This window comes from Heterocephalus glaber, unplaced genomic scaffold (genome assembly GCF_053883595.1).
Source record: "Heterocephalus glaber isolate CG9 unplaced genomic scaffold, H.glaber_assembly_v1.0 deba00001497, whole genome shotgun sequence".
Classification (NCBI taxonomy): domain Eukaryota; kingdom Metazoa; phylum Chordata; class Mammalia; order Rodentia; family Bathyergidae; genus Heterocephalus; species Heterocephalus glaber.
In genome coordinates this window covers 23,908,497-23,935,828 of record NW_028258320.1, presented here as the reverse complement: position 1 = coordinate 23,935,828, position 27,332 = coordinate 23,908,497, and the positions used below count along the sequence as shown (strand labels likewise).

At 35.1% G+C, this 27,332-nt stretch overlaps 1 protein-coding gene across 4 annotated transcripts in view; it reads right to left on the bottom strand.

Moving 5' to 3' along the window:
- The window catches only part of Jmjd1c (jumonji domain containing 1C), a 225,516-nt gene extending 202,707 nt beyond the window's left edge, over positions 1-22,809 (bottom strand). For 2 of the 4 annotated variants that reach the window (XM_004858252.4, XM_004858254.4), the window contains exon 1: positions 20,970-22,807. In XM_004858252.4, coding sequence (XP_004858309.1) covers positions 20,970-21,137 — 168 coding nt within the window. In that variant the 5' untranslated portion in view covers positions 21,138-22,807. Of the gene's footprint in view, positions 1-20,969 lie in introns of all 4 variants that reach the window. The other 2 variants (XR_002387280.2, XM_087185505.1) reach the window with 2 other exon arrangements.
- Between the last annotated feature and the right edge of the window lie 4,523 nt (positions 22,810-27,332).

The window sequence follows — 27,332 nt, the reverse complement described above, 5'->3', positions numbered from 1 at the left end:
ATCTTATTCAAATGACCAAATTAGTTATTGATGAAAAAAAATAAAAGGCAGTGGGAAATACAGGGGTATGACTGATGTACTGACACATTTAAGAATAAATCCTGTAGTTCATGGATTTAGAAGAGGCTTAGATATAGAACACATAAAAATCAACCTACAGGTGGTAAGAGAAGGCCCTTGAAAGCATAGTGGTGGCCAGGGAATGAATTTCAGGTAGTGAATACAATATCCCTCTACTGCTGCTTTCATTAGGGGCAGTAGTGCCCTACCCTAAATGTCCCAGTATGGTGGCAGACAGAGATGGCAATGTCACATGATTCCGGAAAAAAATGCTCCTTAACTAAGATGATATGAACATTTTTATCCTTTTCTGCTTCCTTCTCCTTCTCTACTGGAGCAAAACTAAAGAAGGCAGAATACCATCTATTATAACTGACAATAAGAGACAGACCAACAGAATTGCCTTGTCTTCAACAGAGCATCCTTAAGTGACTATTATCAACTCTTAGGTGTCTACTTCTGGACTTGTTAGAAAAGGAAAACTTAACTTTGTTTAACAATTGTTATTTGGAATTTCACTAAAATGCAGCCAAACTCAATGTCTAACTGAAGTAATTCTAAATTCTTCAAGAATAAGGAACATCAATATAACCCCAACATCTAGCATAACTGTCATTAATGAGAAAATACGAAAGAAAAAGGTACAAAAATTTTAGATGCAAGCTTTAGAAACACAATTGAACATGCCAGGCTTAAATTATCTGTAAGAAGCATAAAACATCACTGGTGCTTATTGTACAGCTTTAGATTATATGGAAACACAGAAATTCACAGACACCAATCTAAGAAAATACCTCACAAATCCCATAAACATCCATTAAACGACTTTCACAACAATCTTAAGTTACATAATCATGTAACTGAAAGCTTTTCTCACTCAGGAATCTCACTTAAAAAAAAGGGTGATGTGATTTCATTAACTGATCTGAGCTCATTAGACTATCAATCTACCAAGTTATAGAAACACAATAAATATCCTTTTCTACATATATAAATCTTAAGCAATATTCAATTTCTTTAAGCATACAGAATTTGAAAATCAGAAGTGATGGTTTCACTGAAACAGAAGGTGTAACTAATAATTCAATTACCTTTTTACAAAACCACAATGATAAATTTTCTGTCTTCTTAGTAATGACAATGGTAAGAGATCACAAACCCAAACACTATTGATGCAAGACACAGAATGTAAATTAAGTGAATTCCAAAAAATGGAAAAGAAAATACAATCTAGTCAAGGTACACTTTGACTAATGCAGGAAACATCTCTAGCCAGACTAATCAGGAGAAAGACCAGTATAAGGAAGGTGAAAGCTAGCATGACTACAGATTCTATAATTATTAATACAATAGTGAAAGAATATTATAAACAACTTTTCGACAGTTTAGGTGAAATGAGCAAATTCCAGGAAAGACACAAACACCAAAAGCTCACTAAAAATACTGTGAAATCATATTCATTAAAGAATGTATAGTACATTTAAAAAACAACAACAACAACACATTAGATTTCAAAAAGACTAACAACTTTGGTTCAAATAACATGGAAAGACAAATGTCTGGAAGAAGTATTTGCAAAATACATATTTTGATCATGGATTACATGGAGAATTCTCAAAATTCAGTAACAAAACTAATAAAATGGGTAAAGATGAGATACTTACAGAAGATATGTGAATAGTAAATAAATGAAAATTGACAAATGTAAAAATCCAATTAGATACCTTTACCAACCTATTAGAACACTAAAATCAAAATAGCTGACTAACCTAAATTTTGAGAATCTGTAACAGAGTGTATAATTTATGATTATATTAACAAAGTGTATAATGTATGATTATATTTATATAAAATTCTAGGAAATGCAAACTAATTGTAGTGACAGAAGTAGACTAAAATTATGCAGAGATTAAAACAGATACTTCACAGGTTAAGATATAATTATTATTTTCAGTACAGTGTCTATACATGTCAATAAATATGTGCAGTTTATTGTCAACTATAACTCAAAAAAAGCTATTAACCAAAAAAAAAGAATAAAACCAAAAATTTTGTTGATATTGATCACTTCTAATAAAATCAATCTTTATAACTAAGATTTTTCTTTGTGTCTTAAATAGGATTATTTTAGATCACTTAACAAAAGAGAAATAGGAAAATTAATGTAATAAAGACAAACCTGAAGAGAAAAAAAATATTCACCTAATTCAAGTGTAGTGCAAGAGAAATCAAAACAGTTTGTGTGCATTATACTGATGAAAAACATGGGGAAAAATCAGCATATGAAGCAGTTAAATTTCTAACGGTTGAACAATTTAACGAAAGAGGAAATACTATGTCATGAACATAGAGAGCCATTCAAACCATATAAATATGCCCAGAGAATGAACACTAAATGTTATCAGAAAGGTCATTCCAACTGTGTGTTGGTGACACAGGCCTGTAATCCTGGCACTTGGGAGGCTGAGGCAGGAGTCAATACCAAGTTCAAGAGCAGCCTGAGCTACATTGAGAATGTGTCAAAAAAAAAAAAAAAAAAAAAAGGAAAAGAAAAGTACAAATCCAAAGAAAGGAGGGAGAGGAGAGATGTTCCACCTAGCATGATCGAGGCCATGGGTTTCATGGGGGGGAGGGGGTAGACTAATTTTGTTCTGATTAAACCTGGGTTATTACAACTGTCTCCTAACTGTTCTCCCTACTTTTGTCCTCACTCCAATACCTTAACAGTATACAGATTGAGTATCCCTTATCCAAAATGCTTGGGACCAGGAGAATCTCAAATTTTGGATTTTTTTTCCTTCAGATTTTGGAATATGTAAAATTTTCATTGGTTGAGCATCCTCAATCCAAAAACCAAAATCCTAAACTTTTTTAGTATCATGTCAACACTTTAAAAAGATTTTGGAGGATTTTAGTTCTTCACATAAGTTTTTGTGATCAATCTCTTAGAAGCCCAGTGATCGATCAACTAACTCTCAGCAGTAAAGAACTACCAGATTGTTGCTATCTTCCTTGACATCTCAGCCTTGAGATTACTGGCCATTATTACTACTATATTCTGAAGTCCCTAAAATACAAAGTATGCACAACTAGGTTTAGTAAAGGAACATAGAGACCCTATAGTAACTGCTTTATGTAATTTAATTAAATTTTTATAACAACCCTTTTAGGTAAAAATATTCCCTATTTTATACATCAGAAAATGAAAGTTCCAGAGACACACAGGTAATATGTATGTGTGATCATACTGCTTCAAGTCACTAACCCAAACAAGTAGGAAGGAAAAAGTGTGTGAGGTTTGGTAAAACTTCTGGAAGAGTTGTGTCTTAATAGTACAGTAGGAATTAACCAAGCACAGGTGTTATGGCTTGTATCTAGATGTCCCCCAAAACCTCATGCACTCATATAGGTAGGGCTTTTCAGAGGTGGCTGGATCTGGGTGCATAAATGTGGATTAAAGGTGTGATAACTAAATTAGTCCACTGATTGGTTTAGCATAGTTCTGGGTGTGGATAATGGGAAGGCCCAGTGTAGATGTGGATAGCACTACCCAAAAGGGTTGTAGTATGAATGGGGTAAAAGGGAAAGGGAGGCTTACTGCTGCTGCTTCACTGCTTTACACCTGCTTATTCTGCCACGGACTGTCCTTTGTGATAACCCTCCGCCATGACACCTTGTCTCAGAGCCAGATGATTATGGACTGAAATATCTACAAATGGTGAGCTGAAATAAACCTTTCTTCCTTAACTTGTGGGCATCATGTGTTTTGTCTCAGCAATGAGAAAAGTCACTAAGACAACAGGGTAGAGGAAAAGTCAAAGGAGTTGCAGGGAAAATGGACAAAAGAAGGTAGTATGTAAAAAGTAACATTTGTGTTGAAGAAGTAAAAGTTCTCTTAATATCTATGGACTCAAGATGATTTCTCCCTCAAAGCCCTATCCAGTCTGTATATAGTTTAGACCAGTAATGGAGAACCTTTTAGAGCTTTCAATGATAACAAAGAGTCAGTTGCAGCACCCATGCCATAGGCTCACCACCACTCTTCTAGACTACAACCTAAATTGTGACAGTAACCTCAACATATAACTCTTAAAAAGATTTTCTTAGACTCTATTACTGTATTGTGAGCCAGTATAACACAAAGGAAAGTGGACTTTGGAAGGCTGGCACAGTGGCACAGGCCTACAGTTCCAGCTACTCAGGAGGCTGAGGCAGAATGACTGCTAGAACCCAGCCTAGTAACACTCTAAGACTTTTATCTCAAAATAAGTTAATTAATTTAAACAAACAAACGATCCTTAAATCACAAGACCTGTGTTCAAACACTAGTCATCGCGGGACCATGGACAATTTCCCTACTTTCTATAATATGAAATAACTTTAATAACTAACTCATGAAGTTTCCACAAAGATGAAGTTAATACATGTAAGTGCTTAAGATTTCAATAATATACACAGCAAATGTGATATAAATGAAACTAATATTCTCACTATGAATCAACTGTTCCCGCCTTTCTTAAGCCTTAGATCTTAAATCTTTCTCTTAATCATCTCATTTTGCACTCTCTTTTATCTGTGTTCTCCATTTTGCCTTAAAAAAAAAAAAAGATCTTTTTAGGATTGGTATGGTGGCACATGCCCATAATCCCAGCACACGGGAGGCTGAGTGAGACAGGAGGATGGGGAATTTGAGGCTACCCTAGGTGACATTCTTTGGCAGTTCCTTCCTCAAGTTTGGTAATTTTTTAGAATATTTCAAAGAACTCAAGAAAACATTTAATTACTATTATTGGCTTATTGTAAAGGATATAAACCAAGAACTGTCAAACGAATGTGATACAAAGGACAAGGAGGTGAGATGAAAGCTTCCATGGTTTCCATGAGCATGCCGCCCCTTTGGCACAATGTGTTTTTGCCATACAGGAAGTTCTCCAAAACCCATTATTTGGGGAGGTTTTGCTACATATGAATGGTGTGGCTTTTGGTTATGAACTTTGTATCAGTCCTTCTTCCCACTTCAGAGGTTAGAAGATAAGGATGAGAGTGTCAAGCTTCTAATCAAGGTTTAGTCTTTCTGGTAACCAGCCAGAAACAATTATAATATCAGCTTTTAAATAAAAATCAATCTTTTTACAAAAGATTCTTAACAAAAAGAGGGAACTTTAAATGTTAATGGTCACATTTTTACTAGCAAGCTTCTCAAGCTTGAATACATACAGAGCCTCCCAATAGAGCGCAGCATATCACAAACGCACTCAAAGGTTTACAGCTTCTCTGACCTTCAATTCAGTTCCCCTCCATGCTCCCACATTACTTCCACAAAGCTTTCAGAAACCTTTTTATTGCTATAGCCTACAGTGTTTGGAAAACTTGGGCAAAGAGGGGAAAAAACTGTGATATTAAAAGACATACACACATATTTAAAGTGTACAATGGTGGTACACTTTTAAGAGTCCACGTTTTTTTCCTGTTATCAAGTTCAACATAATCCAGATCCCTCATTTCCCTTTAAAGAATTAAGCAAGCAATCAAATTTCACTTTAACCTGTAGGGTGCTCTACTTTTAATACGAATCCTAATATTCCTTATTATTTAAAAGGAGAGAATAAAGGTAAGAGTTTATAATTCAAAGAAATCAAATCTCATTTTCTATGGTTTTGTGGCATCAATCCTGAATTTAAAAGAATTAGCAGTGTACTGTACATTACCATCTAATTCCAATATGACAAACATGAGGGAAGATACAAGGGGAAAAAAATCTTTGTTATTTTATTACAATACAAGATAGTAAGATGTAAGTTAAGGATTTAAAATTTTCCACTGTTAAAATTTTATCAAAGTCAGAAATGCTTAAAATAAAACAATAACAACAACAACAAATCCTTGAACCAAAGACTATAATAAAAATTTTGTCAAAATCTGGCTTATTTTTCTGTCCTATATAAAATACAACACAAACGAAACAATGTACCTAATGATCTCCATCCTTTGTGCATTCTGTTTTTGTTTTTTTTGGTACCGGGATCAAATTCGGGTCTTTGCGCTTGTGGGGCAGGCGGCAGCACCACTGAGCTAAATCCCCAGCCCTCTGCATTCTTGAATTAGGAAAAACTTAACGATTTCCTCATACATTTTTTTTTTTTTTTTTGGAAATAGAGTTTCACTATGTAGCTCAGGCTGGCTTTGAACTCCTGGAGATCCTCCTGCCTCAGCCTCCCAAGCTCTGGGATTACAGGCATGCACCACCAAGCCAGGCTCCTCATACATTTTAAAATACCACAAGTGTTCTGGTCAAGAACAAAGAAAATATAGCCGGGTACAGTGGCACATGTCTGTAATCCCAGCACTCTGGGACACTGGCAGGAGAATCACAAATTCTCACCATCTCTGGGCAACTGGCTGAACGATACTAAATACTGTCTCAAATAAAAAGGGCTGGGGAATGAAACTCAGTGTGAAAGATCTAGATTCAATGCACAGTATAGCCCCTCTTCAAAGGAAGTCTAACCATTTGTTTTTTAAAGTGGATACATTCTGATCTGCTATTTCCTAAAAGCTACCAAGGCTCAAAATATTAAAACATGAAAGAAATACAAGAATGACAATGTCCTTAAGGTTGGTTTCCTATTCTCCAAGTTTTAACTCTAAAGTTCTTGAAAAATAAAAATAGTAGTATTCCCTAAAACTTGACATAGGTACAAAATCATTTGAGAATGGAATCTCTACTGCAAAGGAGATGGAAAAAAAGCATACAGAGATCTTTATGTATATCTTAAACAATGATTCCATTTCATAATTATGACATCATGAAAAAAGTAATGTTTACTAGGAGGATATATTCAATCCATCAGGAAATAATTTAAATAAACTTTAAAATTTAAATGATTCTGATATATACTTTTTATAGTAAATACCAACTATATATATATTTTTATCTGTACAGATGTTCCTCTACCTATAATAGGGTTATATCCCAATTAATTCACCCTAAACTGATATCATAAATTGAAGTACATTTAATATATTTAACCTTCTGAAAATCATAGGAAAGCCTAGCTTCTCTTGAACATGCTCAGAACATTTACATTATTAGCAAATAGTTGAGCATCATGTAAGAGTATCATAAAGTACTTCTCTAAAGCCAGAAAAAGTCCAAAATTCAAAGTATCTTTTCTACTGAATGTATGTCACTTTGCAATAATGTAAAGGTGAAAATTTAAAGTCAAAAGGGTCTATCTGTACTTTTAAATAAAGAAAATGGCATTACAATTTTACTAAATATGAGCTATTACACATGTAAAATGAATTTTGTATTTCTACTGAATACAATTTGAAAGACATGAAAAGGAAATGAAATCTCCAACAATCTTAAGGCTAGTAGCATTATTATTTCAGTTTTCTTTACATATTTCAAACATACTTCCTCTACTCTAACTTCATTACATCTATTAAGAAAAAGGTTACTAAGTTATTACACAAGTTAAAAAAACACATACTGGCAAAATGTGATATTATTTTTAAGTCCAAAAATTAGGTTTAAAGAAACAAAGGAGAGATATGTACTACTGATTCAGAATATGCATCCATATACACTCAAGACTCAAAACATACAACATTTAAGAATAAATCTAACAAGATCTATATAAGGAAAATCGTTCACTAAAGTTGAAGGGATAGTCCATGTTGTTTGAGGTATAAGTTCAACAGTGGAAACACGTTCAAACTTCCTAAATGAGTCTGTAAAATTATATACAATTTCAGGCAAAATTACACCAGAACATCTGTGGGAAAGAAATAATGGAAGAAGTTATAAAATAATTTTTTTTGATAAATACAATTAAAATATTAAACCCAGAGATGCTTTCGCCACTTCAACACAACAAATCCTAGTCAAAAAATTAAAGAAAACAGACACTCAAATTGTAAAAGTAAAATTATTTCTGTTCATAGATGATATAACTTTCTATGTACAAATTCCTAAAAATTTCTTATATACAGAAAACTGTTGAACCAATAAATAAATTCTGCAAATTTGTAGGATACAACAATCAGTTGTGTCTATAAACCAACAACAAGCAATAAAAAAAATTCAGAAAGTAATTCCATTTGCAACAACACTGAAAAGAATGAAATACTAATAAGCCTAACTAAGGAGACAAAAGACTTCTGAAGTAAAGATGACACAAATAAATGGAGAGACATCTATATTCACACATTAGAAAACTTACAAATTGATGATGAGACTGCATGACAAATTTTGAAGTTTGTACTTACAAAGCAGTAGTTTAAAACAGTATCTTGCATATGTCTTAGTAACTTTCCTCATCACGGGACACAGTATCTTACACCCAAAATTTAAGAGAGGTTTGTTTCAATTCACATTTTCATCCATAGTCGATGGCTCCAAGGCGAGACAGCATGCCAGAGCTGCTCGTGGGATGGTAGACAGGAAGCAGGGAGAGTCAAGGGAGGAACCAGGAAGGGAGATATATCCTTCCAGTTCATGCCCCACTGATCTGTCTCTTCTGATCAGGCCCCACCTCCTAACATAATGTTTACCTATAATGCCTCCATAATCCGATCACCTTTGAAAAGTCTCGCCTTTGAGTATATAAGATTCTTTGTTCAAAATTTTAAATAAAGGTATTTTAATATTTATTTATATTCTTTATTTGTTGAATATAATATTCATATGACCTTATGAGATAGCCAATGCAAGTACTTATAAATCTTCTATTCATTACTGCTTTTTAAATTTTTTCACCTGGTACCAGGGATTAAACTCAGGACCTTGCACTTAAGAGGCAGGCATGGTGCCATACTGCTTCTTTTTAAACAGTCAGCTGTACCACATATTTATTCTTCCAATATGATTGTAAATTTATTTTTTTTAATTTATTTTTTTATTTTTTGGTACTGGGGATCAAACTCCGGTCCTTGTGCTTGCAGGGCAGGCGGCAGAACCACTGAGCTAAATCCCTGGCCCTAAATTTACTTTCTTTAATAATTCTAATTCTTTAATAATTCTAATTTGTACTTTATGTGTCTAAGGCCATGCCACAGATGCTTATAAAATTAAAACTATTTTATCTTCCTATTGTAGCTTCCCGGTGAATAAACTCATCATTGACAAAGGTTCTTTATCCCAAACAATGCTTCTTACCTTAACCAGACATTAACAGAGCAACATCAAGTATTTTTTTGTTAGTACTTGTATGGAAAATCTTTCCCATCTTTTGATTTCCACCTTTAAGTGTTCTTGTTTTTTTGTTTTTTGTTTTTTGGTACCGGGGATCAAACTCAAGGCCTTGCTCTTGTGAGGCAGATGGCAGAACCTCTGAGCTAAATCCCTGGCTCTAAGTGTTCTTGTTTTATTTGTATTTGTTATAAACAGCAAACAAACGAGTTTTGTGCATTCCCTCCTCCAGGTTTGATCATCTAATAAAATCAGTGAGTCAATTCATATTTAATATAATTACTGATTATGTCTGAATTTATGCTGTAACTCCAGCATATTACTCTGTGCTTTGTTTTCCCATCTTTTCTATACTTGTTTCTCTTTTATTGCTTTTACATTTTAATCACTCCAATTTATAAATTATACAGCTTTTCTATTTTAATAGTATTTAGAACAGTAAATTTTCTTCAATGATGGAATTTTTTGAATCTGCTGCTCAAACCCATACCCTCTAGCCATGTGTACTATGAAATATAACCAAAGTGATTTTATTTATTTAATTTTAATTAATTTAACTTGCCACACATAACTGCTGGGTACCATACTGGCAGCAGCTCTAGAATGTCCCACATTTTGGCTGTAACTAACTGCATCTTCATGTAGTTTAACGTGCTCCTTACCAGTGTGGTGTTGCATGCCTGTAACCCCAGCACTCAAGGACCTAGCCAAAATGGTCTACATAGCAAGTTCCTGCCTCAGAAAAGCAAAATAAAATAAAATGAATAACATGCTCCTTTATTCTCGAATGTTCTTGTAAACAAGCTTGGAGGACAAACTTGATTATATTCAGGATCAATTATTTTTTGGCAAACATATTTAACTGACCAAACTGTGTACTTCTTACTAAATTTTACCAGGTGATAATATGAGTATTTCTTTTTCTTGATGCTTTGCTTGATTACATATATGCAATTGCTCATATCTTTATAAAGGAAATCCTGAAAGACACAAGACATTAATAAAGATGATTTCTTAAAAGACAGGCAAAGGGTTGGGGATGCAGATTAACAGTAGAGTAATTGACTAGTATGCATGAGGCCCTCGATGTGATCCACAACACAGCAAAGTTTAGGTGGCAGGCAGATATAAGACTAAATTGGATGGGAATGAAATTATTCTAGATATATGGTACCTTTTGCTGTCATTTTAATACCTACTCAAAAAAGTTAAGTTTTAGTAAAATACCGATTCTTGGTTCTCTACCTCAAATCTAAGACCAAAATATCTGAGTATGATGTCTAGAGAAAAAGCATTTTAAATATTTTCCTTCCTAGATATGTACATTAAACATTAACTGTACCTTCTGGCAGGTTGCAATGAATACAAGAAACAAAAGGTTAATAATAACTGACTTCAGTTTATATGTTATGCTCTTTTCCTCTAAGATTCCACTAAACTTTCTCTAATTTTATATTTCAAGTTCTTAATTACTATTCTATATATGTTTATATATTTCAAAACTATTGGAAATGGAGGACAGAAATAGTCTATATGTATATTCATTGCTTATTCTTTATTTGGATGAACAATATAAAGGACAACAGTTTCTCTTAAAATTATTTCACTTCCTATTAAAATATGATGAGGGCCAAGGATGTATAGCTCAGCAGTACAGTGCCTGCCTAGTAACTGCAAGGTCCTGGGTTTAATTTCTCATAGCAAAAAGGAAAGAAGAAAAAAAGCATGATTAGAGATTTTGAAAGTTAAAGCAATAGAAATATTTTAGAGAACAGGGAAATGCTCTAACGTAAGGTCTATGATACTTCAACAATGTATTAAAGATGAAACACAACACAGGCCAAATAATTTTAAAGAATACTTTATCAACTTAATTGTTTCACAAATATTTCTTCTAGTACTATATTGCCTCAATGTTAAAATTCTATCTATGGAATTACAATTTAGGGAGGTAATAAATTCTATAGTAAATATGCATAGAGCCATCTTACATTAAATAACAATGCATAACTTTATCCAGACATTAACATATTGTATCTTTCTTCGATATTCCACTGAGCTTAAAAATATTTTCTGAATCTTAAAATTCATATTTCAATAGACGAATCAGATGTTTTAGTCTAAGTGTCAGTCTTTTACAAGACATGAATTAGTCACTGAGTATTCTTCCTAGCTTTGAAAAATTCTCTTAAGACCTAGAAATTCTGACTGTCCCTACTATCATGCCAACTTTCTTTACCACTGTGATAAGCAACCCTCTACATTCAAAATACTAATTTTCATAGCTATATTGCTATAGCAATACAGAAAATATTGGAAGAAATTTGAAATGATGTCAAAGAAGACAAATTCAACTCAAAATTTAACCACTTGCCATGATACTAATGTAACTAATTCAACTAAGTAGACAATTACATGGACAAATACTTTCACCACAGATTTTCAGGGACAATAAAATCCATTTAAGGTGTAAGGTTAAAAAAATTTCATAATAATGTCAGCATTAGGACATTATTTGACTTTTCCACTCATCAGGGCCCAGAGCAGTTTTCCATAGGCTACCTGTAGTGGGATGACCCTGCTAACACATAACGAAATATGTGTTTATATGTAATTTGTTTTTAAAAGTTCACTTTTAGTTTTTAATACAATAAATGTCAGTAGGTTTAACTCACATAAATCAAACCCCTAATGAAGCCTCAATAAGTTTTAAGAGTTTAAAGGGGTACTGAAAACTTCTATGTAACTGAGGTCACACACTTTGCAGGGAGACTACCACCAATATACTGCTACTCGATAGTCTATCTTGTGGTAAACAAGTCACTTTTTTGGTTTGTTTTTTGGGGTTTTTTGGTACTGGGGATCAAACTTGGGACCTTGGGCTTGCAAGGCAGGTGGCAGAATCACTGAGCTAAATCCCGGCCCAACAAGTCACTTTTGATGTGAATTAAATATAAATCATGCTTTAATTTCAAAACCATTAAAATGAAAAATGTACATCTTAGAATTAAAAGTAGCTTTATCATATTTGTGAATATTGTGTCAAATGCTTTTAAACTGGACTTTATCTTTCATGAAAGGAAATTCAGTAACTGATATTTTATGTATCATTTGATTATCTTCTCCCATTTTGACTCAGTTTGACAAAAAATAGTAGTATATCTCCTGTAAGCTTAACATCAGAAACTTTTCATCAGTAAGTGAAATTTCAAAGAAAATAGGAAATGCATTTTATAACTTTTTAAAATATGTAATGGATTGCAACATTTAAAAAAATTACCAAGGAAAGCTTTTTACTGAACAGGCACAACAATTTGTGTAGGGGTTGGTGAATTTGAAGTTTCAAAAGTATAGAGACAAGATTGAGGAAATCTAAACACTCTTACAGAATAACATTTGGACTTGATCAGATAAAGTAAGAACTACTGATAAACAGGGAAAGTAAGCTAAAGCCAAATTCAGGATAGTAACCTATTCAAATATAGTAGACCAGAGAAGGTAGAAATCTTAAAGTATACTGAACACATGTTTGAGTGAGGAAGGTTTGAACCTAGTGGTAGTATAAATTGAAGTAAACTGAGATGGGAGGCAACTTCAATTAAGGGGAGGAAATATGCAGAAATTAGTAAATACCTACATTAAAGGTGAGGGAAATGTGAAGAATGAAGGAGTTTGCAAAGGCCAGGGGAGACTTCAAATTAAGTCCCCAAAGAGCAGTTCGTTTCATTTGAATATATTACATTACAGAATTTAAGGAAATTATATCATATTCAAATACAGGACAGTCATGTAAAGAAAAGGTATTGACTGAAGAGAGATCAGTGTTTAAATTGCAGATTTGTGAGTAATTATTAAAGAAATACAAGTTAGTTCTCCAAAGAGAATAAGAAGATTAATTTAACAAAAAAAAAAAGAAGGCAAAAACCAGTAGGCAAAGGACTGGAACCTCTCATAACAAATTTAAAAGAAGGAACTATAGTCAGGAAAGAAAGGAAAAATAACAGCTCAAAAGGACTTGAACCACTAGGGAACACAAATCAAGAAGGAGCAAAATTCATATATACCACCCATTATTGCAGTAATTAAAGGGATGTTTTGTTTTTACTGTGAAAGTCTATGAATTATAAACCACTTTAAAAAGCAATGTGACAAGAGTATCAAAAAACATTAAGTCTGGAATCAGAAATCTGTATTCAAGTTTCTGCTGTGACACTGGTTACCTGATTTCAAAAATCTGACTTCTCTTACCTTTCAGAGGCTAAAGAAATATGTGTATGTTTAGAAAACGAATGAATATACCTGTTAACATAGGAAACATTTCTCATATACAGGTAACTTCATTAAAACAAACTGAACTATTAAAAGTATCTACTGTTATGGTTTAGATCTAAAATGTCCCCGAAAAGCCTCATGTGTTTGAACGGTGATTGGATTATAAATCCACTTATGAATTTGGTAGCTGAATGTGCTGTTAGGAGGTGAGGCCTGGTTGGAGGTGGGTCACTAGGGTCGTGCCTTTGGAGGGTGGTATCTCCCTCCTCACGGCTGCCATGGGTTGAGCACCTTTTACTCCGCCACATCTCCGTCCCGCCCCCACCATGCTGTTTCTGCTTTGGAGCTTGCCTACCATGGGCTGAAACCATGATCTAAAACAAACCTCTCCTCCTCTAAGTGGTAGGTGTCAGGTATTGTGTTCCAGCAAGAGGAAAGTGACTAAGGTATCTACTATTTGTTCCTTTACTACATAACTCATATAATACTCACAAGAACTCCTTTTACATATAGGAAACTAGCATAGAGAAATTAAAGATCACACATTACATGATTTACCCGTAATTACAGTCTACATCTGATCCCCTAAAGTTTATGCTTTCATTCTAGGCAATGATACAAGTATATTTGATTTTATACAGTGCATTACTTGTCATATTAGGAATCAACAATTTCCAAAACTTCAACAATAAACTTTAATAAAATGAAGAAAAATAAAAGTATTCCCAAATTAGTCCCAACATATTCCTTTCCTTTCCAAATACAGCTTTTAAAACAGAAATAGAACTATAAATACATTTTTCCTAATTTCAGATTAACAGGTCAAAAGGAAAAGCAATGATCTTAACTTGACTTCTTATGAGTCATCTGAATTAGACATTACTTTCAACAAAAATAGAGAGGCTGAGGATTTAGCTCAGTGGCACCACTCCTGCCTCCCAAGTGCAAGGTCCTGAGTTTGATCCCCATTACCAAAAAAATAAAAAATTTTTAATCCAGCTGACTAAATCTTCCAAGTGCATGAAGAAATATTTATTGAATCATTTCAAGGTCTAATATCAATATCCTGGGATATTTATTCTACTTCATTTCTCTAACTAAAAAAATTCAAGCCAAGCACCGTGGCACACACCTATAGTTCTAGGTACTTAGGAAGCTGAGGCAGAGGATTACTTGAGCCTATTAGTTCAACACAGCAACACAGTAAGACACCATTAAAAAAAAAATTCAAATGGCAATCATCCAAAAAGACATTAAACAGCAAAAAAATCACATTATTCACACAGAAGAACTGTGGACCTTGCATATGGATATGCAATGCTAATATCTGTATTAAGTCAGAATTAAGAGCTTTTGGGATAGATGTGAAACATTTTTGCTTACAAACATTTTCCCAAGACATTCCAGATAAAAACTATTAATGACAAGTATAGCATTAATGAATAGGAAAACCTCTGAACCTAGATCAATTTCTTCATTCACCAGACAAATGAGGAAACATACAATCTAAAAAATGAAACTATTACAAATACACTGTAAGAAATGGGCTTTTGAGGACGGGGATTTAGCTCAGTGACACCATGCCTACCTCGCAAGCACAAGGTCCTGAGTTCGATCCCCAATACCACAAAAAAAAAAAAAAAAGAAAGAAAGAAAGAAATAGGCTTTTGGTTGCTTTGTTTTTGGTACTGGGGATTGAACCCAGTCCCTTCACACTGAGGTCACCCTCATCCTAATTTGTTAATTAAATTACCCCAACTGGGTTTGAACCTGTCATCATCCTGCTTTGGACTACAAGCCATGTGCCACCATACCCAGCTCTTATGAAATCTACAGATTTTTAAGTGCTCAGTTACAAACACCCTCACCCCACCTGCTCACCCCCACACTTATTTACTGTAAGTAATTCAACAGAAGCTCTACTGAGATCCATTTTGTTGGGATGGTTTGAGCTTACAGGTATTGTAACCAAATTTTGCAATCTTTTATGAAATAAATAATCCAAAATGAACTGATAAAGTCCCAAAAGTAGATTTCATTGTATTATCTCAGATGAATCAGTTTCCACTGGTTAAGTCTAGGAAACTGGCCTACAACATGCTGTAACTTTAGAATTTTAGCACTATATCCAGCAAAATAATAAAGGAATTATAAACTGTTTCTTTAGTAAACATGTATGCTTTAACTGAATCCATAGGTTCTAAATTATAAGGTAAATACAAAGCTGACATTTTGATTAACTAGTTTACTAGAATTATATAAAATGAAACGTAAAATAAAAATGGTACATGAAAGGATTCCATCCAGTTAAATAATTTCAGAAAATGTTTCAACACTGATAACTTACTGAGCACCAACAATCTTAAAACAACGGATGAAGCCAGGCATGGTAGCGCACACCTGTGATACCAGCACTTGGGAGGGTAACACAGGATCGCTGCAAGTTCAAGGTTAGCCTGGGCTACTTAGTAAGTTAAAGGCCAGCCTTTTTCCAGTACCGGGGATCGAACTCAAAACCTCGCGCTTGCAAGGCAGGTGTAGTGCCACTGAACTACATCCCTAGCCCTAGATTCTACTTTTAAAAAGTTCATCCCAGTACTCTGGGAAACTGAAGCAAGAGGACTGCAAGCTCAACCCAGCATGGGCAATTGAGTGAGATCCTGTCTCAAAACATATTCAGGAGGGGAGGGTGACTAGGGCTGCAGCTCAGTGGAAATGCTCTGAGTTCAAGCTCCAGTAACACCCCCCCAAAAGAAAAAATAGTTCACTCAGGTTTTGCTTCAAAATGAATTAAAAAAAAAAAATCACTGAGTTGCTATGGTTATTTGGATTCAGAATTGCAAATAAAGTAGACCTATAATTATTTATCAGTGACACAGGTGTAAAAGCTCACTCATGATATATGGCCTTAAAACACTGTCATTTCTAGTTAATTTGTAAAATATTAATGATGATTAGGGCCAGGGATTTAGCTCAGTGGTTCCGCCGCCTGCCTCTCAAGTGCAAGGTCCCAAGTTTGATCCCTGGTACAAAAAATAAATAAATAAATTTATATATATATACACACACATATATAAATGATGATTGTCTCCTAAAATTTCTACTTACCTATGAGGAGTTTACCACAATTTCTTTTTCCTATGCCTATTTTTAGGACCAACAAAAATAACCAATCCATGAGAGCAAAAAACAGTCTATGTACTCAACTTAGACATGTTTTTCCACCTACCACCTAAACCAATTTTCACTACAATTAACTTATCAAAGTCATACTGACCAATAAAGTAAAAATCACACATTTAAAAATTAAACATTCTGCCAGTCGTGGTGGCACACACCTGTAATCCCAGCACTTGGGAGGCTGAGGCAAGAGTTCAAGGCCAGCCTGGGCCACACACGGAGTTCAAGGCCAGCCTGGGCTACATAGTAAGTTTGAGGCCAGTTTGAACTACATAGTGAAACCCTGTCTCAAAAGAACAAAAAGCAAAACAAAACAAAACATAAACATTCTGTGAACAGACTAGCAATGAGCATTATCAATACTGCAAGAGAATGATACAAATGTTAAACTGACCTGAAGAACTAAGCAACACTTATGAGAAAAGCAGAAATTTGCAGAATTAGAAACAAAAAGACTTAAAAAAAAAGGACTTATTTATAATCAGAAATCGCTGAATTTCCTGAACACAAATAATTTATATTTAGAGCTATTTATATTTAGAAATTTTGAAAATAACTATGATCTGTAGGTATACAGTTCAAAAAAGTTTAAAATCTACCTTCCCAGGTTAGTGGCTCCTCTTCAAAGTATTACCAGAAAATTCTCCAAAACACAAACAAATTTATAGGCTTGGTCTTTGAAACACAGTATGACTTTTTTCGTTCCTTTTGTATATTAAAAAAGAAAACATACATTTCTTAAATACTCTGTAGACAGAGCTACCTTAAAAACAGGGACGGTGGCCCACAGATTTAGCTCAGTGGTTCTGGCACCAGCCTTGCAAGCACAAGGTCCCGAGTTTAATCCCCGGTACCAAAAAAAAAAAACCAAGGATGGAACCATATTAAGTATCAAGGAAAAGTAGACAGGTGGGTGGGTGAATGCATAGATAAATAAATTAGTATATAAATACATGTAAAAATGAACCAAGAATAAATCAGTCTTTGCTCATTCACAAAGATGAATAATATCTGTGTTGTTATCTTTCCATAATGCTATCAATCTTCTAGAAAAGTTCTTCAAGAAGTAGGGTAGGTGTAAAGTTCAATAACATCTGCCAAGACAAAAACTTTTCCAAATAATGAGGATAAAAAATAACATATAGAATGCTCCTGATGTACACAGTACCGGTCTCAACTTCAAAAGCTTGGTCTTCCTGCACAAAAAGGGTTAAGATTATTTGTTGGTTGATATAGTTCCAATATGTACAACATGGAAGGCTGTCGGGCCATCTTGCAAAAAGTCGTCACCAAAACATTTGAAACTGCCTAATCTAGTAAAAATTCTACCAATTAAACCCATTACTTAAGTGATATCACAAAATTTCTGACACAAAATAGAAAATTTTAGCCTTAATTTATTTGTATCAAACTATACAAGTTCAAATAAGAAGGAAATAATGATAATAAAATGTTATACCAGGGGAAAAACCTAAATATATTCATATTGTACAAGAGTATATTTACTACCATAATATGGTAAGCAGAGCAATGTCACCTCAATAGTATCCATCCCCTCATCCACAGAAACTGTGGATATGTTATATTAATAAATCGTGAGGCTATCCTGGATTATCAAAGTGTGTCCAATTAATCACAAGGACACTTAAAATTAGAAAAGAGAAGCAGAAGGAAATCAGGAGATGACTAGGGAGTAGGTCAAAGAGATAAAACCTGGCTGGCTTTTAAGATACAGGAAGGGGGCCATGAGCCAAGGAGTGTGGGCACCTTCTAAAAGCTAGAAAAGAAAAGGAAATCAATTCCCCCCAGATTCTCCAGTAAACATACTCTTGCCACACCTTCATTTTAGTCTAGTAAGACCTTTGTCAAAATTGTGATCTATAGAACTATAAAAGAATAAATCTGTATAGTTTAAACTATCAACAGTTACATTAAAGCAGGGACAGAAAATTAATACACATGGTAATTTCTCGTATGATCAAAGAGTAAATGGCTATAAGACACCCTAACCCACTCTCCAATTTTGAGTTATTCTCTCAAATCATGTATCACCTATGTACAGCTATAATTTCTAATATATTTACAGGTTTTTCATTACGCATATTTATAACCTTAAAAAACATAAAAATAGCCTACTTAATATTTTTCATATAATTGATCAAGCACTTTAAAGTTTATTATGCAGTAACGAGTGTAAAAGAGAGATAACATTATGTGGGCACTAAACTGTTCTAAGTCTCATTTAAGAAGTATGAATGTAAGAAAGTCTGGAAATTATTATGAAATTGTAGGTTACAGAACAAACTGAAATTATACTATAGTTAACATTCATTTTTCAAATAAAGATTGCTGAAGGAGAAATTGTCAGTGGTTCACTGTATTTTTTTCTTTTAGGGAAAATTTATGTATAGTGAAATGCAGAGATGTTACATATATATATTTAATTCAATGAGTTTTGATAAATACATGCACCAATAATTCGGATACAAAACAATTCCATCACCTCACAGAACTTCTCCTAAGTCAATCCCCACCATTCATAGATAATTTATTTTTAAAATACCCAGCTTAATATCTTACTATTTACAAAAACAATATATGGTTTATGATGTGAGGGTGGTGGTTCACATCTATAATCCCAGCTACTTGCAAGCCTCTGGCAAGAGGATTTCAAGTTCGAGGCTAGCCTGAGCAATTTAAGGAGCTCTTATCTCAAAAAATTTTAAAAGGGTAGGGTTATAAGTTTAGGTATAAAGCCATTGCCTAGCATTCACCAGGCCCACCATGGGGAGGGGAATGGATATAAATTCACATTTAAATTTCCAAATAACTAATATATTTAAATTTCATAAGTTAACATGATCTCTCAGTTTTCATGTACCTACTGAAACACAATACTGTAAAAAACACAAAACATCACTCCATATTTGTCTTGAAATAATTTTAAAATGTTGTATTATCCAACTAGATTCCAGACAAAAACTGGGACAATTTTCATATTAAAAATTGTCAATTTATAGAACCATTAAGATCAATAATGTTTTTAATGAATCCTTTTTCTCCTTTTAAATAATAATCAAAATCTTCAAAATTACCTCTATTCTTATTTCTATTAGAAAAACCTACTAACAAAATGAACATATTCTGCAATATCAAGTCATTGTTAACGTATGCCACATGAAACCATATCACTGACTACAGTGATGTAAATAGGAGTTTACACACACTCAGAAACTCCAACAAAAATATTAAAACAGGTCAAGTACATGTATGGATATTACAGTGAGTTTGGAATTGGAAGCCTGCATACACACAAAAAGAGGATAAAACCCCAAATTTGAAATTTTGAGCGAAAAAGGTACTCGTCAAAAGCCCTAGGAATAAATTTCATGGATTATGTATTCGTAACACAACCTTGGGAAGCCTAGTCAATGCACAGTATCCATTCCACTCCTTACTTTCAACCTGACCCCCAAATGAGAATGCACCTAGAAAGCTCATATCCCGTTTCAAAATGATGTGCATTTATACTACTAAAGAAAATATTGACAGTACTATCATGTAAAGCGCGGAGAGGGGTACAGTCAAAAGGTTTTGCCGGGCATTTAGCATTTTAATTTACAGTATTTCTTGCTTTAAAGTCATACTAAAAATGCAGGGACATCCTGACTCTACAGGATGCCGTTTCTAACAAAGTACAAAAGAAAGGAAAATACTAATTTCCACTGTCCTCCTCATTTTCATCGTCTCTGGTTAGTAAGCCAAGTGTCCAAGTACAGGATGATTTAGGGCACCGCCACTGCCAGAAGCTTTGCCTCAAAAAGAGGAAATCCAAGTGGCTCCCCGCCCCGCTTCAGCACCCATTAGGCAATAAGTTTTCAATCTCTAGCCTCGACACCTTGAAGACTTTGCAAGGAGACACATGCCACCGAAGCAGGCCACCTCCCTCCACGCGGAACCGCCCCCACCTGCCCCAGTGCTCAGGAGGCGCCCGCTCCAGCGCTGCCTTTAGCTGATGTCTCTGGCCCCGCGAACCCCTCCTAGACCACAACTGGCCAGAATGGGCCGGCGGCTGTGTGGGGACACCTTAGTCCTGCTCCACATGGCCCGCCAGGGAAGCCACTCGCGGCGAGTGTCTGAGAGGGGACAGAGCCACTGGGCTGGGAAGAGGGGCGTAACCATCACCGAGCTGGGTCAGGCAAGGTGTCGAGGTGGCCAACAAGGTGCCGCTGCCTGAGATTGGGGTCGCCCGCTCCCTTACCGCCAGGTCCGGATGGCGGCTGTCCCGGTGTGACACGGCTCGGATGACCCCCGCTCGCCAGCTCTGCCGGCATCGTCTGCTCCCCCCACGCTCTGGACGCGCCTCTTCGCCGACCGCCACACATAGGAACCGCTTCCCGACCAGCTCGGGCCGAGTCTCCACCGCCATCACAGTTGCTGCCACAGCGGCGGCTACCTTCTAGGCCGAGTGACCAAGGAGACCCGTTTCTACCGGTCGCCCATGCTGAGGAAAGAGGACGGGGAGGGAGGCGGTGGCGGTCCCGAGAGCGAAAAAGAGCAGACTGGAGGAGCGCACCTCGGAGGACACAGCGACCTCAGTCCCTCGCTGACCCCAACACTCACTCCCCTAGTCTCCCAGACTCGCCCTCGGTTACAGCTCCACAAAACAACTGACAGAAATTCCTATTCGGCAGTCAAGAGGCCCCAAGGCAGCCCCAGCCGCATCCGCCACAGCTCCGCGACCAGGACTACTCCGCCTGCCCCACTAGCGGCTAGGAGCACCCGTGTCTCCTTCCGCGGCGCGGGCGGGGGAGGCAGCCGCTCGAGGGTCGGCGGAATCACCGCAGACAGAAAGTAGTGCCCGGGGCTGCTGCGCCTGGGCACCTGAGCTTAGAGACGTGCGAGGAAGGGAGGGCTCTTCTTCTGCAGCACTAGGAAGAGCTTTTATAGCTGTGGTCGCTCCCTTAGAGGAGGGATGAGGAGAAAGTGAGGTGTGCGCTTTGCACCATGGATCACAAAATAAACTCCAGGTTAGACAACTCATCTGCAGAGCGCTATTTTCCGGGACACAAGGCGCCTGTTGGCTAGATTATCCTGAATTAACAGTCCTGCAGTCCCAGCACCAAAGCAGGCAACACTTCCTACTTAAAACTAAACCCACGGAACTCAGTCAAAGAAAAACAGCCAGCGATTTTAAAGGAAACCGAAAAAAAAAAAACTGTCATTCATTCGACACAATTGCGGCGAACTAATTTTATGTTTGAGCTACTCGAAGATTTACACTGCTTTGTTGCAAGAACGTTGAATGCTCTTTTGCGGGCTTTTCATCAGAGTGCTTAAATTTCAAAAACTGTCTCTGCACCAATATGAGTACTTTTAGAGCTAGTACATAGTTTAAACACACTGGTCAGATAATAAAAACAAGGAAAAGGTTCCAGATTCAGATATTTAAAAATATGGAAAGGAAAAGATTTTAGCCAATCACGGTTGAAGAAAATAAATCATGTTTACTTGCGGTCCAATCATAACAAGACTTTGCAACCCATACACATGAAGATCTACAACTTGCAACTCCTCTGATTACTCTTCAATGCAGGACTTGCAAATAAACCTCCCTTATAGAAATCGCAGTGAGCAGTTCCATTTCAGGCATACTACTTCCTGTTTTCTTTTAAGGTAGGTCTTTGAATAACAGTTATGGTTTTCCAGTGGAATTAGTTATTACAATCAATTTCAAAAATTCATCCTGTTCAAAATTTAAAAATTTATCCTGAATTTTAGACTTTCTTAAGAGATTTTCCTAAACCTCTACTCAAAAAAAAAAAGTTATCTTGTTAAGAGTTTACAAAAGTAATCCAAACATGGCTTTTATCTGCTTTCTCTAGGACTCCCAAACTAAACTCTTGAAATGGGAAAACATGGGCATGCTAATAGATTTTTAAAAAAAATTAAAAGGAAGATGGATTTTAATCAACATAGTCTAGTTTTGCTAATCTGAAGAGCAAAAGTAGAACTGTAAATACATACACAAAGAAAAACTGTATCCAAAAATGCACATTGGCAAGTTGGGAGAAAATTTTTATTTTACTTGGGCAATTTTATTTCCAAGTCCATTTTCTGTATACATAGAAATATTTAATAAAATAACTAAAATTTCTAAAATCTCAACTTAAACATATGGAAAGATAAAAGAGTAAGGGGACCTACTTTCAGGTACCAATCCTCAAAAATTTGCTTTGTAATCTTGGGCATGTCACAATTATTATGATGGAAATTGCCTAATTCTCAGTGATATTCCAAAAGCAACTGGAAAAAATACAAATAAAGTCATGAGATAAGACATGCAAATTACATAAATCCCATTCACTTAATGATGAGTATGGGTTATCAGAGTGCTTTACATAAAACTGCCAGTATTTTCAATTTTATAGGCAAACTCCTCTAAACTGGGCCTGTAGGAGCCCCCACTATACATTGAATTCCATCCTTGTTAAGTCCTGAGAAGCATGTAAATCCAACAAATCAAAATAGTTCAAGTGCAGGAACAAGACTTTTCAGAAGGCCATATAGCCCCATATTTTGAATGCAACGTTTTGTATTCTGGGGCTAGGGTTAAAACTTGTGGTAGAGTGCTTGCCTAACATGCTCAGGACCCTCGGTTCAAGCCCCCAGGACTGCAAACAAAAAGACAGTATTTGCTTAAAAATAAACTCTAAATTCTATTTTATGAATTCTTTGCCTACTGGCAAAACCTAGGGTTTATAGTACTAATTAGTGGATATTTTTCTCTTGGGAAAACATGAATGCATTTTTTGAGCTATATTTTATTTTTGCTACAAATCATAATTTTGTAAGTGGAATTAAAATATGACAGAGAAGTAATTTTACTGATTTTACTCATAGAACTCCTATGAGTAAAAATAAAAACACAGATTAGACCTTCTACTCTTTCCATCCCCACAGAAATTTGTCCATTAAATGTCTTTTCATCCCCACAGAAATTTGTCCATTAAATATGTTTATGACTATGTATATCTAAAATGTACCAGGGCCGGGGATTTAGCTCAGTGGTTCTAGTGCCTGCCTCTCAAGCGCAAGGTTCCAAGTTCGATCCCCAGTACAAAAAAATAAAACAATAAAATAAAATAAATAAAAAAATAAAACATACCAATAAAATGTCTGTACATATACATACACATCAATTCAGGCAAACCTCGCACATGAAATACCTTAATCTACATAAAATATACATGAGATTTCATTTTTTTAAATTAAAAAATTTATTCATAGACTTTATTTTAAAAACTGACAAAGAAAATATTTACTGCAATAATAATTTATCATTGATCAGTAGTTTATTAAGTTTAGTTTCATTAAGCAAACAACCTACTACTTATACGTTTTCCACTGAGATTTGATATAATCACAAAAAACGTCAATTATCTACCCTCATGTGTATTAGCTGTTTGTGCCACTACAGAAATCTGAACTTACAGAACACAAACAGATGAAAAGTTAAACACATGATTCTTATAATATTAGCCACCATTTATGGAACACTTACTATGTGTCAGACACTATGTTTAGTACTTTACACACATAATCTCACTTTGAGAAAATTAGGTGTAGAGAAATTTAGTAACTTGCCCAAAAATACACATTAAGCAATGTGTTTCCAAAAGCTGACCTTATGATAACAAAAATGCTCAACAGAAACATGAAGGCCAGTCACCAAGTTGCTTCCTCTTTATTAACACAGATAATTCATAAATGATTTGCTCAACATTTGTTTAGCACTTACACGTGTCTCTAATCCTACAGGATTCCAGATAAATTTAACGCATTTTAGCAAATACTTTTCAAATCTGTTATAACTCAAGAAGCTTTTAATTTCAAAACAAAGACTAGAATCAAGCTGGTGAAGTCCTAGACTAAATATATTTATCTAGGAACTGTGGAAGTCATATTAAAATGAAGGAAACCAAGATTCACTCAAACTATCCAAGTAGAAGACCAAGGATAAAATGGAATGTAAATTTATCTTACTATGTTTATTATTACATTTTAAATAATTTATATATAGGTGTTTCCCTAAGCAATTATTTTAAATGAATTACTCAATCACATTTATAATGATAAACCCAAATGTGGCTTCCTCAAGGAAGCCATTCCTGATTCCAAAACTAACTCAAATTGCCCAATTACGGATTTTCAAAACATACTGTACTTTTAGTACTTACATCTGTATTTACACCTAATATGTAATTGATCATTTTGTATTTGAGAGAATATAAGCTCCATAAAGACAAGGACAATGTATCTAGTTTATCTCTCAGCATCTACTAAGCCTTGCTAAGAGAATGTTATTGAATGAAATATAGCAAAATACACATTTTTCTTAATTCAACTCAACAAGGAGAGATGTAGAATCTGTAAATCAAGAGTCAAGAATAACACTTTTAATTACTGCTACAGGGTTACTCATTGCCTTCCTATCAATGTCATACAACTTTACCTCATTTCATCATGGAAGTACAATGTTAAAGTCTTCAAAAGCTTATAATTCAGCAGAAAATCAAGTTTGTTTCCAGAGAAATTTCTAAAGAACAGATGTAGAGAAAAAGGTACAATTCATAAGAAAAACATTCATTTTGTTACCAAACTACCAATTTAATACAAACCCAAAAATGATCCTCTGTATATCCAAAACACGAGTCTCTTTTTAGACTTCTAAAAGAGAAGTTTAAATGTCCTTAATGGAGCAACTTTCTGTCTATTCGATGCCATGTGGTAGGAGGAAGAGAAAAAAGGTGAAAAGAAGAAAGAAGAAAAACACTTTTTATTGGGCTAATTCGATCCAGTTTCCATTTAAATTCTGGTTGCACAGGAACCTACCACTTCAACAATATTTTTTCTATTAAAGGAGGAGTTAAATTGGACTCTTTCACGATAAAACATTAGATACTTAGAAAGAATGCACATAGTACTGGAAAATTTCTAATCTACTGAGTGAGAAACTACAAGAAAAAAAATGGAAAATTCGCTATTTAGCAAGTAAGGTCTTCCCAGTGTGTCCACTCTCTGCTCATCGCCCCTTTCATAAATGCTCAGACTACTACTAACTACTATCAAAATATGTCAAATCCAAGTTTGTATGTTGAAAACGGGTTAGGTTCTGTGATGGTTAATCTTGGTTGTCAATTGATTGGGTTGAGAAACACCTACGAAATAAGTAAATCACACTTCCACATGTTTGTGAGACTGTTTCCAGGCCTGTGAAATGGCAAACTGAGGGCAGAGACCTACCTTCCATGAAGGAAGCATCATCCTATAGACTGGGGGCCTTGAAGGAATAAAAGCAGCAGGAGGAAACCATGCAGCACATACTCTCTCTTTCATTCTACCCATCTCTGCCCTGAATTGAGCTACTTTGTTTCACACATGCTTCCTATGATGATATTCTGCCTCACCACAGGCTCAGGAGCAACAGAAGAAGGTGACCACAGACTGAAACCTCTGAAACTGTGAGCCAAAACAAACCTTTCCTCTTCTAAATTGTTTTTCTCAAGGATTTGGTTACAGCTACCAAAAGTTCCTCAAGAGATGCGTTCCTGTTGGGCAAACAAGCTTTCACTATACCACAGGTAATGATGGAAGAGTTTAAACTCTCCTAAGAGTAGTTCTGCTCATATCCATGAAAGTTCATTAAACCAAAGTGCTAAATTTGTATCAAACAATATATAAAAGACCAAAGTAAAATATATACTAAACAACAATATTCAAACATTTCTTGTTAACTTTACTCCATTAATGTTCTTCACACATCAAGCTACATATTGCATAATGCAGGCATTTTATTACAAGAACACACAGCTCTGAGGTATATTTCTCAAATTAATGCTATCTGGTTACAGAGAAACAAAACCAAGACAAAAGAACACCTAGAAATGAAATATGAGGAATCTTTTGTCATTCCTTTCTTCACTACATTCTAAAAAACCCACATGATTACGTATAATGAGATTTATAACCTATTACAAAACATAAATATGTAATAAAAATAAATTACTCTATATAAAGGAAAAGCATTGTCTTCTGGCTCCACATGTGCTTCACTACTACAGATAATTTATTTATTCAATTAAAGTGTGTATAAAATAGTTTACCAATTCCAAAGCTTGTACTCACAGAAGCTCAGTATTTCGTGTATGTGCTGCTGAAGGAGCACAAAGCTCAGTATTTAGAACCCTACACTTCATTTGAAAAATCACATTGGACACATAATGAAAATCAAACCTCAAAAAAACTTTAACTACAAACTTAGAACTTAGATTAATATCCCCCAAAACATTATGTACTGTATTCTAGAGCAAGTTTTGATATTATCTAAGATTAAATGGTCACATAAAATACTGTACTCAGAAGGCTAACCAACATCATTTTTAACAAAATATGCCACTTACAAAATGTAGTCAAATCCTATTCAAGGGTATTTTACAAACAGATGTTTAAGGACTGGGGAAGTAGCTCAGTGGTAGAGCACTTGCTTATGCACAAGGCCCTGGGTTCAATTTCCAGTACAGTCAAAGCAACAAGAAAGTGTTTTAAAGTGTATACCCTAAGT